Below are 14,200 nucleotides of genomic sequence, written 5' to 3'. Positions count from 1 at the left end.
GATTTAGAGGGCAGTTATTGCATTTCATGCAGATAAACTTGCCTATCTTTGCCACCGTCTCAAAATATTTCTTTTGTTCAAACAACTGTGAATAAATTGGAAAGTTTACTTGTGTCGTGTTTTAGCATAATCCCCAAAACAGGAAAAGCCTTTTTCCAAATTTGAAAGAAAACTGCCGTTATAAAAAATTAAGTTAGTTCTTTGAAATTTTCACAAATATATTTAATTCATGCTTATTTCTCTCTCTCCCACCGTCCCATAACGCCTCTGCACTGTGAACCCACATTTTTTCCTACCTACCCTTTATTAGCATCTTTTCCTCGAGGAGAAAACTGAGGAGCTATTGTAAGCAAATAAAAAACAGTATTAAAAAGAGCATTCTTAACAAGCCCATTGCATTGAAAGAAATTAGTCAGTTTGCCATATGAGTGAATCTACTTTAAGGATCACATGAGCATTAGCTACATCAGTGTTGTTTATGGAAAAATATTTTCACTGATATTAATTATCTTAATAGAGAGATTTCTTTTAAAATTATTTGTATCAGATTATTGACTGTTAGTAAATGTGAGCAGAATTATTGCTACAGAGTGTTTGTATTGCACATCACTTTATCACCAGAGGCCAGTGTCATCTCTAAGCCATTCATCATAAAGCAATCACAAGAAAACCACAGTATGATGAGGTTTGCAGTAAGCCCTCTGGTTTTTTTGTTGCTTAATATCACCTTCGCCAATGCTTCAATCCTTTGATTCATGAGGATCAGCCTCTCATACATGACACAGTTACACCCTTAAGGTGTAAAAATATTTTGCTTTCAAGCTTGACAAGAGGTTATTCCTGACTCTTTACAGACTTCGTTTTTGGAATAGGAAGTAGTGCTCTGAAGCCCAACCCCACAAATTGATTTTAAAATTTGGTGCAGATAACAGTATCTATTGCTGACTGGTTTTAAAGACTGGAGTGTTTCACCATAGAAATAATCAATGCTTATGTTAATACTTTATTTTTTTAGGTTCTATTTATACTGGTAGAAGAGGTAAATAATTTTTATTCACAAAATCAAATGAATGGAACAGGAGATTTGTGAGATATAAAGACCATTGCTAAATAACTTAGCTTTGATTCTTGGAAATAAATATTGACAAATATTTATGTCATAACATTCTATTCAGTTGTGTGTAATACTGACAAGCACAAGTCTCCCTTATTGCTTGCCACAGTCATAGATATTTAGCATCACCTAGAAGCAGCTCATCTCTCCTTGGTCACTAGAAAAAAACATCTTTTAAATTGTATGAAAGATGACTTAAGACATTTGAGAGGAAATAAATTCATGACCATGAAAAGAAAACTAAAACTCATTCACCCATTCTTCTAATTAATAATTATTTAGCATTTCTCCTTGCTATATAATGGACATTAGAATGAACATGAAATGAATTTGGTGATTAAAAAGAAACTATCAGAGGCATTTCTATTCATTTTTTCAGATATTTTATTTAAAAAAGCAATAAAAAGTGACTCTGTTTTTCTATTTCATGTCTTCTGCAAACTAAACACATTTTTTTAAAAAAGATCGGTCTCCAGCAGTAGGTGAAGGCAGGCTCCAATTTAAGAATTCAGAGTCAAGAAGAGAGTGCACATGACTTCGGAATTGCCCGAAGACAAATACCACACCACTATGGCTATTAGAACTTCCTAGAATTTGAGATCTCTGTCAGGACATTGCATTTTCCCCCTCAGAATTCGCATTTTGGCTTTATAGTCTCTTTACCATTGGATTTGAATGTAGGTTTTGTCAATGAGATTCTGGCTAAGAACACAGTCTTCCATGTCAATGTTTCTATGCAGTTGAAGATGGAAGTACAGATTACACAGAGGAGTTGCAGGAGGGAAGATATGATTCAGATTGACTAGTGCATACAGTGATTATAGTCAATTACTGTCAGTGGAGTGCAATATGGTTTTTGTCTTCGAGCCTACACATAAAATAGTCTACATGAGCAACTGTACAGTTGTAGGAAATTATTAGGTAAGAGCTGATAGGTGGATACTTGGAAACTTAACACTGCTTTCTGTTGGAATGAGTTTTATGGAACTTTTAAAGGAGCTCATTTTTAATGAATAGTGATTGTATCAGCATTATTTTTAAATATTTGGTATTTAATCAACTACTTTTTTCCTAAGATACCTGCCCAAGGTAGCTTCTATTGGTGCTTTCATTTTGGAGATTTGAACACTGAACTTATAAGTTATAGGTTTAAGACCACGCATTCAATGAAGGGAAGGGGGAGGTTAGTAAGGTCAGTAGAGTATGGGAGGAAGGAAATAGAAGTTCTCTCTCTCCCTCTCTCTCTCTCTCTCTCTCTCTCTCTCTCTCTCGCTCTCGCTCTCGCTCTCGCTCTCGCTCTTGCTCTTTAACAATCTAATTCACCTTGCCAGATCCTTGGCCAAACTGTAACAACTTTTATAAGGAAATCTTAGTCACTGGACAATACAATAGCATACTCTTGTCTCCTATACAAATTTGATTAGTTGTTTTAGCCCACCCACACATTGATACAACATTTTTAATACCATTTTAAACCAAAATTTCATTACACATCAAAAGTGGAAATACCTGTAGCAAATTTGATAATCTTCCAAAATATAAGTGTTAAATGATATTTAGCATAAATATAAGAGTTTATGGAAATAATAGTAATGGTTTTGGAGTTTTTAATATTCTTCTATTTTAATATTCTAAATTCCACAACTGTACAATTCCTGGCACATGGTATATAATAAGTAAATATTATCTTCATTCCTTCTAAAGAAGACATATTTATGCCAAATTAGTCAATGTTACAATTAGCATTAAGTGTTTCAGCACTTTTGTGTCCTTGCAGCACTTAAAGTCTGAGTAAGGATTGATAGAGCACAAAGCCAACCTGGCTACATTACTTCTGATATGTAAGATTAGTGCATATTTCTTAGACAACAAAATGCTGTCCAGTTAAGAATATGACTATGAAGCAATTTAGGAAAATGACTCTGTACTGGGAAAATTCCATCGACGATATTATGAAAACAAATAGAGAAAACCAAATATACTTTATGAGAAAATGCTGGTTCTCCAAGACACAATGAAATTGTTGAGAACTAGGGAACAGTCACGAGGCTCTCAGTAATGAGACAGCAGAGAGCATTTCAGCAATGTTTTCATTTTGCAAAATCATCTATCACAGAGAAGTATTCTGAATTGTTTTCAATTTTTCCAAAATACATTCAGACAAAATAGCTTGAATGGGCTATCTTGTTGTTCTATTTTATTCCAGATTTAGTTCTGATTAGAGCTCCTTTTTTGAATTTAGACGTCCTCTCTTTGGGAGAACGAATAGCATTATTTTCAGTCTTCTCTTGCCACTCTGATATGAACAAGGAAAAGTTCCAGAATGATCAATTGTTTTCTTCATAGAGTTCTTCTCTTTTACCAGGCTGTTCAGAACCTTTGGGGATGAAATCAGGGCATATACAAGACTACCAGATCACGGCCTCCAGCGTCTTCAGAACACTCAACATGGACATGTTCACTTGGGAACCAAGGAAAGCCCGACTGGACAAACAAGGCAAAGTAAATGCCTGGACCTCTGGCCACAATGACCAGTCACAGTGGTTACAGGTAATGGCCTGAGATTACTTTACTGCCTACCACTCTTTTACTGTAAAATATTTCCTAGTGGCTATCTGAATGCCAGAATCATTATTTTATATTGTTTTAAATTGGCTTTCATATTTGACTTTTCCAAAATGGAAAAATAGAAACAACTTATGAAATCATATCTCTGGCCTTTATTTACTCAGGGCTGATATACAGATGCAGGCTGTGGACAAGTTGGCTGGGTAAATTGTACCAGATCACACTGTACATACCTGATCAAATCTGTAGATCACGTGATCAAATTTGAGACAATCTGCTTGCTAAGTTTTAAATGTTCTGATGTTTTGTATTTTATTTAATATTGACAATTAACATCAGGATCAAAGAACACTGAATTCATGCCACTGACCTACAGAGAGTCTTGTAATGTGATGACTCAGAGTATTCCTTTTCCTCTGGTTGCAAAGCATTAGGATAATTTGAGTACACTCTCCCCCATAGAATTAATTAATTCATTAAAAAATGTGGATTCTACAGAGTCTGTTGATACTTGCAATTAATGTAACATTATATTTGATTCATTTTAAAATAGTCCTCTTGTAAAACCTTTATTATGGTATACCTTTGTGCATAAATAGTCTTTCTGCTGTCTTCTGTGACAACAAAAAACACGATGGCTCAACTTCATAATGAGATTAGTTTCTTTCATATGCAAGGGCTCCACTTTGATGTTACATTTTATTAATGAGTTTCAAAACCTGGGAGAAGCCGTGGTATGTCTCTAAACCATGAAAATACTTAAAACAACAAAAGCTAACTTTGACCAACCACATCTGTCATTGCCAAGGTCACCTGAAACTTCCAATGCTCCTTTTCAGTTTAGTCACTAGGTTTTACGATATTATATTCCCACAATTGGGAATATACAATTTTTTTCCTATAGTCACCTTAAATTTTCTTGGACTCATTATTTAGCTTTCAAACATCATAGGTGATTATATATGAGTTTCTGTTACAATTTTTTAAAATGTGGGTGTGTTTACTGTATATTACTTTGTCATCCAACCTGCTTTTCTTAGCTAGCTGGGAGCACTTCTCAGTACATTAAATTATTTTTGTAACAAGTGATTATGTGTCATGCTACCCTGAAGCATTACTCATGCTCAAGCCCCAGTCTTCTTCAGGCTCTGAAGATGGCACTTGTTTCTTAGAATTCATCGTTTCAATTGACGAACATGATACCAAACATGTTTTCCTTCGCTGGATGCTAAGTGCTCTCTCCCAGCACCGGCCCTTCATCTACTGGTTATCCTCTCAGTGATGTCTCTCTTACCAACTCCATAGGCTCAGATTAACTGATTTACCAAATGTCAGTGATTCCAGCTACTAAAATGGAGACCAAGGTATCTTGAAATCATTACCATTCTTACAATCCCATAAATTCCAGATCTGAATTGCCACCCCTATTTCTTGGGTGCATTCTGAAGCTTATTAACCACCTTTCCAGTTTCAATTTCTTTACTTCAAAAAAAAAAAATCTGTTTTTCTAATCGTAACTTGTGAGCGTGAGTGGGAGGCATGTTCATGAATGTATGCTAAAATGCAAATGCAGTTTTATTTCACTCTTGCTGGAAACTGATCAGATGTTTTCTCTAGGCCCGAGAATGAAATATAAATCCCTAATACAGCCCAAAAATCTTGCCCTGATTTGTCTTCATTCATCTTTTAGCACACTCGTATTAATTTCCTCACACTTACCTCTCGCACTCTTCTGTTACAAATTTACTCTTAGGAGAGAAAGGGAGAACACAAAATCATCAGCCTCTGACATGAGATCCATCGGGGTGACATTGGATGTTCCTGTCTGTGCAAAGACTTGGCCATGAGCTATGCCCTTCCTGTATCTGACCTAGGATCTCTTCCATGTTTACTAGTTTCACATTGTCATAGACGATGATCCCTTCTTAGACCGCCACAGAGGCCCAAAGTCATAGATCATCTGAATCATGTATAATTTTTTTCCAATATGTTTTGCAGGATTGTCAATTAGTGAAAGAGCTAAATCTAATCCATCTTTGTTTTGTGCTTTAGTGCCTCCTTTTCATTATGACTTTATGTTTGCATGCAATTTAGAAGTAAAATAAAACTTACTTGAAAAAAATCATTTCAGCATAATGATAGGTTTATAAACAACACATCTATTAGTGACTGATGGGCAGGTAGCACACAGAGTGGAGATCCATTGAACAAAGAGATAATTCATGTGTGGATTGAACAAAACAGGACAGCTCAATATCCCATGGCAAGACTCAGAAAGAGTTGCTATTTATGAGTTGTGAAATATTTATTTCCTGAATTTCTTCTTAATGCTTTTGAATTGGGTTACTTATCAGTACCTGCAACTCGAGGAAGTGAAACTATAGAAAATAGGACTTCTGATTTTTACCATGTTTTCAGTAATCCCTTTGCTGTAGTAATGTAAAGCAAATTCGAAATTATAATCGAGTGCAAGGTTGTTAGCTTCAGAATGTCTGCTATATTGGAAAGGCAGTCTGTTTATTTTCTCAGCTTGTACTCCAGACCCTAAGTAAATATAATAATTAATACTGACATGTAGGTGATACTTCATAATGGCATGTTGCATGGGAAAGATATTTCAGTTGAAATGAAATTCAAACAATGCATTTTTGTCTGTAGAGTTTATATTTGATTTTTAGTATAAACAGACAATTATAATAGTTTCAAATAATATTTTGTATTAGGTATCAAATCAATTCAGACATATTTTACTATTGAGTAAAACTGCAACCCTCACAATTATAAGATTTTAAATATATGCATACATGTGTAAATATAATTTTTTATCAAAGATCAAGTTTTTAAAACACATCAAGTTCCTAGTGTGCATAAACCATGGACAATGTTCATTGCCTTTCTTAGTATTAACAATAATAAAGATAAATAAATTTTGACATTTGGCTATAAATTATTTTAAAATTATAAGATCCAAGTTACCCCAAGAATATATCTGATTATAAATAAGCTTATTCATGATATATAATGTCATGCAGAGTAATACAAAATATTGTACACACAAATAGCAACTTAGGCAGATGGATGTATTCTAGAAATATACACATAAAGAAATGGCTAAAGGCAAATTTCTCTAGAAAGATAAAAATGAAACAAATACACTTATAAAAATAGAGATGTGATTTTCATAGCCAGCTTCCATCCATCACTTTGTTTAACCTGTCTGTCTCCGTAAAGGCTCTCGCACACTGGCATCGATTTATTCTCTTGATGACATATTTTCTGTCAATTCTGAGACTAGTTCTTCAAGTGGATATCTAATTTTTGTCATGTCAAAACATATCCAAACTCTCCATGGAAAAATAAACTGACAACTTCTTTTATTTATATATTTTCCTGACATTTTACAAGGAAAAACTTCCAGAATATGACAATTTTTCCATATCTTCTAGTTGGGAGGATGCAACCTATCTACACACCGTTAGCATGGTTGCTGTGTAGTGTATTGTTGAAACTATGATTAATATTTTATACAAAACAGTGTATACAGTGGTTTTGAGCTGTTGGCATAGAGGCCAATTTTTATCCTTAAACAAGGTTTCTGAAATCATTAATTTAGTTGTGTTTTAAAATATAAATAATAAATCATCAGCGATAGCTCTTCATAAGGAAAGCCATTCTCTCATCTGATTTATCTTTCTTCATTACTAATTATTTTCTTAATTTTTTAAAAAAAGTTACTTTTACATATCAGCAATACATAGACGAGGTTTATTCAAGCTTAATGTTTTGTTAGAACCTAATCTAATAATATTTGTAAATGAAATGTTCTGTAAATTAATCCTACCAAATATTCTTCCATTTAATTATGATTTATTAGAGAGGATTTTTGTGTATTTCTTTAAGAATTCCTATGTTTTAAACATAACTTTCATGTAATGCTTATTAGTATTCTAATCCTCTTGTCTGTGACTTCTGTGATATAGCAGTGTCTGGAACTCTCATAATGACAAGCTATGGTGGCTGTGGTGGTGCATGCCTTTAATCCCAGCAATCGGGAGGCAGAGGCGGGTGGATCTCTGTGAGTTCAAGGCCAGCCTGGTCTACAAGAGCTAGTTCCAGGACAGGAACCAAAAGCTACAGAGAAACCCTGTCTCGAAAAATACAAAAAAAAAAAAAAAAAGATAAGCTATGTTACTGTTTCATGTGTGAAGATCATGATTGATAAGCTTTCTTGAATTATTGTTAATCATAAATCCTTAAGAAGGATGTACCTCAGCATTGCAGAAGTGTCCTTAGGTTCACGTCCTTAATAGATGAATTTCTCAAACTTCTTAAAGAATAGTCTTCTACCATGCTGTGGCACATTCTTCCAAACTTGATAAAATAATCAAACTTTGTACCAAAAGCCCCATCATGATGGCTCTAGAACCCTGCCAAAATGAAAGTATATTTTCAACTTCCCATTGTTGCCATAAATGAAAGCGCACATAGTAATAATACCTGATTTATGGATATTCCTCATACAGTTGGATTATCAAAATTTTTACGCTATAAAAGAGAAAAAAACAATTGGCACTGGGTTCTTCAACTGCACACTTGATTAGTTGTAGTTTTCTATAATGATCTCCATTTTTTACAGAGAAATTCCCTCAATGGGGGAATTTCTTAAATTTGTGTGTTAGGAAACATATTTAGAATGAAGTTAGAGATTCTGCTAGTTAAGTGACGTGGTGGTCACAGGTTCTCCTCCAATATCCATGACTTCACTAGCCCTGGTTAGTTGACTACGTATCCAGAATCAGGCATGATTTCCTTCATATTAAGTGGGTCTTAAATCCAATCCAAATGGAGAGCTTTGGTTACTGCCATGGCATGTGTACTATCATGGCACCCTTGCAATTACCATGCCATGCTAGCCACCATTGGTACTCATAGGTATCAAGCTGGGTAGGGCTCTTGGTTGTTTGCCTCCTTTGTAAGTTTCAGTGGCCTTTGATACTGTGAAAATTACTCTGCAGGAAAGAGTTATTCAGGACAGCTGCAACTCAGGGCCTCTGAATATTGGGTCTGAAGTGCATAAAGTCTTAAGCAATAAGAACTTCCAACACTGGGGTTGTCTCTTGAATTTCTCTGACCAACAACTCAAAGACAACTTCTTTCCTGGTATTGGCTTTGGATAAGTAGTCTCTGTTTTTTGGAGGAAGCATTGTCAGCCCAGATGATAAAAATTGATTTAAATTATATTATGCATATTTATAAACACACTTATGTATATTATAGCTCAATTTATAGGTAATTCATTAACAGTAAGAATCCTTAAGACTTTTCCAGATTTCCTTACTATTATTTACTTTCCTCTTATATTTTCTGTATTTGTTTTCCTCCTCCATAACTAGAGCCTCCCCATGTTTCCCATTTCCTCATTTCAGATCATGTATCCTCTGCTATTCCTCTCTGTATTATCACCAACCTCCACGCCAGTAATGGGTCCTTTATGTTCCTGGTTCCTGAAGTCATTCCACAATACCCACTCATATCAGCATATTTGAAGCTAGATGCCTCAGGCAAAAAAGAACATGCAATTCTGCTCTTTCTGTGTCTAAGCTGCCTCATTAAAACAACTCATGCATCCAAGAAATAGGGATCATTTAGGTAGAGAGGGAAGAAAGATTGTAAGAACAAGAGGATCAGGAAGTTTGATGTGATATTCTGTCTCCTAATAATGTCAGAATGAACACCCATACAGCCTTACAAACGTGACTACCTGAACATGAGCTGAACAAGTACAAGACCAATAGATAAGCCAAAGTGGACAGAAAAAGATCATGAGTCTTCAAACCCACTCAAAGAGCTAAAGGCAACTAAGTAATTCTGAGAATGAAAACATTGTCTTCCCCAAGTAAGAGAACCCAATTGGTTATCCAAAAACAACTGATCAGCCCTAAAAACATACATGCAAGTAACAGAAAGGGAAAGGGGAAATTATGTAATTATACTATCATTTTAAAATCTAAAATAATTATTAAAATTAAAATTAGAAGTAATAAAAATGAATTTAAATCACATTTTGTTTTTGTATTTTAGAAATCACTCTATGAGACTGTGTGATTAGTTTTTAGTGAGACAGTCATAAGGAATGAAGGATTTTCAGCTAAAGCAAGAGAAATTAATTAGTGTCTAATAATCCCTTGTTTCCCTTCCTGTAGTTTGTAAAACATCAAGATATGATCTTTAGGCACCACCAATTATAATAAAACATGAAGAATTGTGTGCTGGTTGGTCATTTATCAACATGACGCAACACAGTAAGGTAAAACATCAGATAAGAAAATATATGCATCAATTGGACTGTAGGCAGACTGTGAGGCATTTTCTTGATGAATGATTCCTGTAGGAGAGAAAAGGTCATTGTATGTAGTGCCTCCCCAGGACATGTGGTCACAAGTTGTATATATTAAAAAAGAAAAGAAAAAAAACAGGCTGAGAAGCATCTCTCCATAACTTCTGCTTCAGTTCCTGCCTCCAAGTTCCTGCCCTGACTCTCCTCATGATAGTCTGTGAAATGAAAGTTTATGCCAAATAAATCCTTTCTTCTCCAAGTTGTGTTTAGTCAAAATGTTTTATCACAGTAACAGAAAAAAAAATTTGAGGCTGGTGTAACATGTTCATTGTACTTTGGAAGAAGAATGAGGATTGAGAAATAAACAGACAAGAGACAACAGATAAAGTTGGAGAGCATCCAGGAAATACTGAGATTTACATCAAGTTTATTTCTAATAACCCTTATATACTCCAAGCCAAAAGGCAGGGAGAAGGCAAAAGAATTCTTTACCAATACGAAAAACAAACAAAGCAACTACATTCTTAATACCCAAAACATTAAGTAACCACACCCTAGGTCCAAACATTCTGTTAACAGCCACACATTAGGTCAAACCTGCTGTCATATAACCTTGAAGGAGCAAAAATAGGTGTGAACTCTCTGATCTTCAGTCAAGGTGGAACAGACCCACTTCTGTGAGCTCCCACAGATTCCCCCTTTTTAATATGTTTAATAAAACCTGCACTTCTGACAAAGGACAGACAACTGTGCCTGTCTTACATTGTCTTCTTCAACCTTCCAGACTTACCCGTAATCGATACATACATTTTGTCATGCATGTTCTGTCTTAAATTGCCTGGATGGAAAAAAGATCTTACCTAATCTTTGACTATCAGCCTCTTCTCATAAAGGGTTAAGGGAGAATGCATAACTCGATTCCATGCACCTGTGAGCCAACTTTCCATCCAGAGAGTTTAAAAGTAACTAGATAATCATAGTTAAGCTAATCATGTTTTGCGATATACATGCTCCTATGGCCACAATACCTTCTAATAAAGGAGTAAAGAATGACCAAGATGGGAGGCCTTTTTAAACTGGTCTGTGATGTCTTTATCATTTGTCTTATTAAACATCAAATCTAAACACTCATTAGCATTATGTCAATTTTTTCTCAGATAAGCTCTAACCTTTTCTAAACCAGAAACGTCTTTATTATGAACTTAAGTAGTTAAAAGTATTATCAGGTCAATACCATAATTCTAGTATGAAAATTAGCAATAAATACACAGTTGGTCAAATTACAATTCTCATAACTTCATTCTAATTAAAAATCAAGAAAAAGTTTCTGTGATAAATGAGCTATGGGCCATTTTCCTCTCTATAGTCCAGTTGTATTGCTGCTACAAACTTTCAAAGATGTGTTTGAACTGTTCCAGTCCCTGGGAAGAAGCAATATTTTTATGCCATTCTTCTCCATCTGCTGAATGGGGGCTTTAGTCATTCATTGCCTCCATAAACATGCCCAATTGCTTCAACAAGTCCCTTTCCCTCAAGGGGATATTTTTGAGGTCCCAGTTGTTAGGTCCTCCATTTCAACAGCAGATTGAACAACATACTGACGAAGTTAACTTTTGTGTCTCAAGATATTTTGTAGATACACAGTCAAACATTTTGTCAATTTCCTGGCCCAGCTCCAAAGTAAATAGGACTAACAGAGGTCTGGAATTCTGCACAGCAGTTCTATCAGGAAGTTGGGAATCACCAACCATTACCATGATCTCCTTCTCTTCTCAGACTGAAAAATGTTGACATCAGACGGTCAAGAACACAGGGTCAGCAATCTCACTGCAACTCTCCTGAAGTGGGGGGGGGGTCTCAGCATAAATAATGTCACTGGGCCTGGCATTCCTTTGTTCCCATACATCAGGCCAAACATTCAGGCAACCACTGAGCTTCATTCTCCTTCTGTGAAAGAAAACACAAACATGCCATCAACCCCATATTAAGACAGAGTCAGATCCTTTCCATAATTCAGAACAAGGGCCTTTCTACTTTGCTTTAGTGAAGGTGGCTCTGCTGCCATCATGTCAAAATCTATCTGTGATAGACTGGCTCACAGGAAAGAAACTTAGAATAAAAAGGGCATGATTTAACGCATTATGTGGTGACTAGGGCCAAAACTCCCCCTTATTTATTTTTTAAAGTTGTGTTTTCAAGGAGCCATGGGCATGCTCTACAAGTCCCTGTCCTTGAAGATTATAAGGAATGTCTGTTTCATGTTCAATATCCCACTGGGAACCAAATTGCTGAAATGCTTTACTAATATATTCGTATCCATTATCCATGTTTACAATTTTAAGAATTTGCATATACGAAAAGCATTTTAAGTTAGTTGTCACATACTTAGTGGCTTCTTCAGTTTGTGCAATGGCCTTTGAGAAACCTGAATATGCATTGATCACCACATACACATACCTTAATTTGCCAAATTTTGTAACATGAGTAACATTCATTTACCGTAAATGAATAGGAAGCAGACCTCGAGGATTTACTACAAGATGGGATACAGGTCAATATTGTCGGAATATGTCACATTGCTTAACAATCTGACAAGCATTTTCTCTTGTACTGTTTTGATGAGGTAAAGAATGTAATTGCTGAGCAAGCTCAACTTGAGATAAAGTAATCAACCAAACATTACCTTCGGTCAATAGACCAAGAATATTTGAATGTGCTCTAATATGACCCACAAGGCATGACTTTTTTGATGAATGGTGTTTTGAATTGTATGAAACAGTATACTAACTTGACTATCATTAGTTCCAATGCAGGAGAGGGGGGAGGGCTCTATGACTTGATCAGCTCTAAAATATAATAATGAATGTCAGTATATAAATTAAATGTATTATTCGAAAAAGTTGGAAAGCCATAGCAACAGCTCACAGTTTAAGTATTTGAGCTGAAGCTGCATCTGTTTGTTCTACATATCCTTTACTATCAATATCATATGCTGCTCTTCCATTAAAAGAACCATCTGAAAAAAATAACAAGGCATCCTTTAAGGAATCTTTCATGACAGTTTTAGGAAAAATAAAGGAATGAACTTGTGCAAATTGCAACAACTGGTCAGCTGGAAAATGATTATCAGTTTTGGCCTAAAAGTTAAGCAAATGCAATTGCCTAAGAATCATTATTTTGAAATAACCAACCAACCTGTTGTCTAGTATAAGAAATATTGATCACACTAAGTTCTATACTAAAATATCACCTACATTCTATCCAGTCTTTTTTGTACCAAACAAGCTACTGCTTCAAAATAAGGGTTTAAGATCTTAACTGGAGAAACAGGAAGATTCAGCCATAAAACTTGTAATGAATTAAGTAAACTGCAGCTCATGAGACCACGCCACAGGTCCCTTAGTGGGGGCAGGCAGCAGGTTCCAAGAGCACTCAGTCCCCAAGTGGCTGCAGTGGGCCACAGAGGGCAGTGAGGAGAGACAGATGGGCACACCAAGAGACCATGCTGCAGGTCTCCAAAGGCGGCTAGTCCCAGGCAGGGAGCCATGTGGAGGGTGAGAGACAGAGGGATAGACACACTAGGCAGAGTGAGGTTGTATAATTATTTAGTGGGTTACGGAAGGAAAATGGAGAGGGAGAAGAGCAGAGAGAGGGACACACAGAGAGAGACAGAAGGGGGAAAGGAAGAAGTGTGGAGAGACAGAAGCTGCCTTTTTGAGAGCGAGATGAAAAGGAAGGGATGGATGCAGGCTGTTAGCTGAAGATCAGCTTGCCTTTGAGAATGGGAAAAGAGTGGGTGTGGCTTGTCTCTTAAAGGAACAGAGCAGACCATTATAGTACTGCCACAGGATTGAATCTTGTAGACAAAATATATGTGTGCCTAAGTTGATCATAATTAATGTAATGTACCTGTTGAATCTATATGACATATTCCACCAGAACCAGTACCTGTTTAGCAGCATCTGTAAGATGTCTAGGGGAACTGGGATCACTATTCCCCTTAATAATCTCATTGAGGGTCTCCAATCTCTCATAGGTAATTTTAAATAGTGTCAGAGCCATTGAATATCTGCCAATAATTTCTGAAAGTCATTCAAAGTTTGTAAGCTATCTTTTCCAATTTCCAATTTTTTAAAGATGTTATTTTTTTATTTATTTATTAATTTTTTTTATTGAGAAAA

The 14,200-nt window shown here is 35.6% G+C and overlaps 1 protein-coding gene across 1 annotated transcript in view; it reads left to right on the top strand.

Annotated features, from left to right (window-relative positions):
• Positions 1-14,200, top strand: part of Edil3 (EGF like repeats and discoidin domains 3) — a 451,612-nt gene that overhangs the window by 322,724 nt on the left and 114,688 nt on the right. The window contains exon 9 of the mRNA XM_005356525.2: positions 3,480-3,664. Coding sequence (XP_005356582.1) covers positions 3,480-3,664 — 185 coding nt within the window. The remainder of the gene's footprint in view (positions 1-3,479; positions 3,665-14,200) is intronic.

The sequence above is a fragment of the Microtus ochrogaster genome, chromosome 19, assembly GCF_000317375.1.
Source record: "Microtus ochrogaster isolate Prairie Vole_2 chromosome 19, MicOch1.0, whole genome shotgun sequence".
In the NCBI taxonomy this organism is placed as follows: Eukaryota; Metazoa; Chordata; class Mammalia; order Rodentia; family Cricetidae; genus Microtus; species Microtus ochrogaster.
This window is presented reverse-complemented; position numbering and strand designations above follow the sequence as displayed.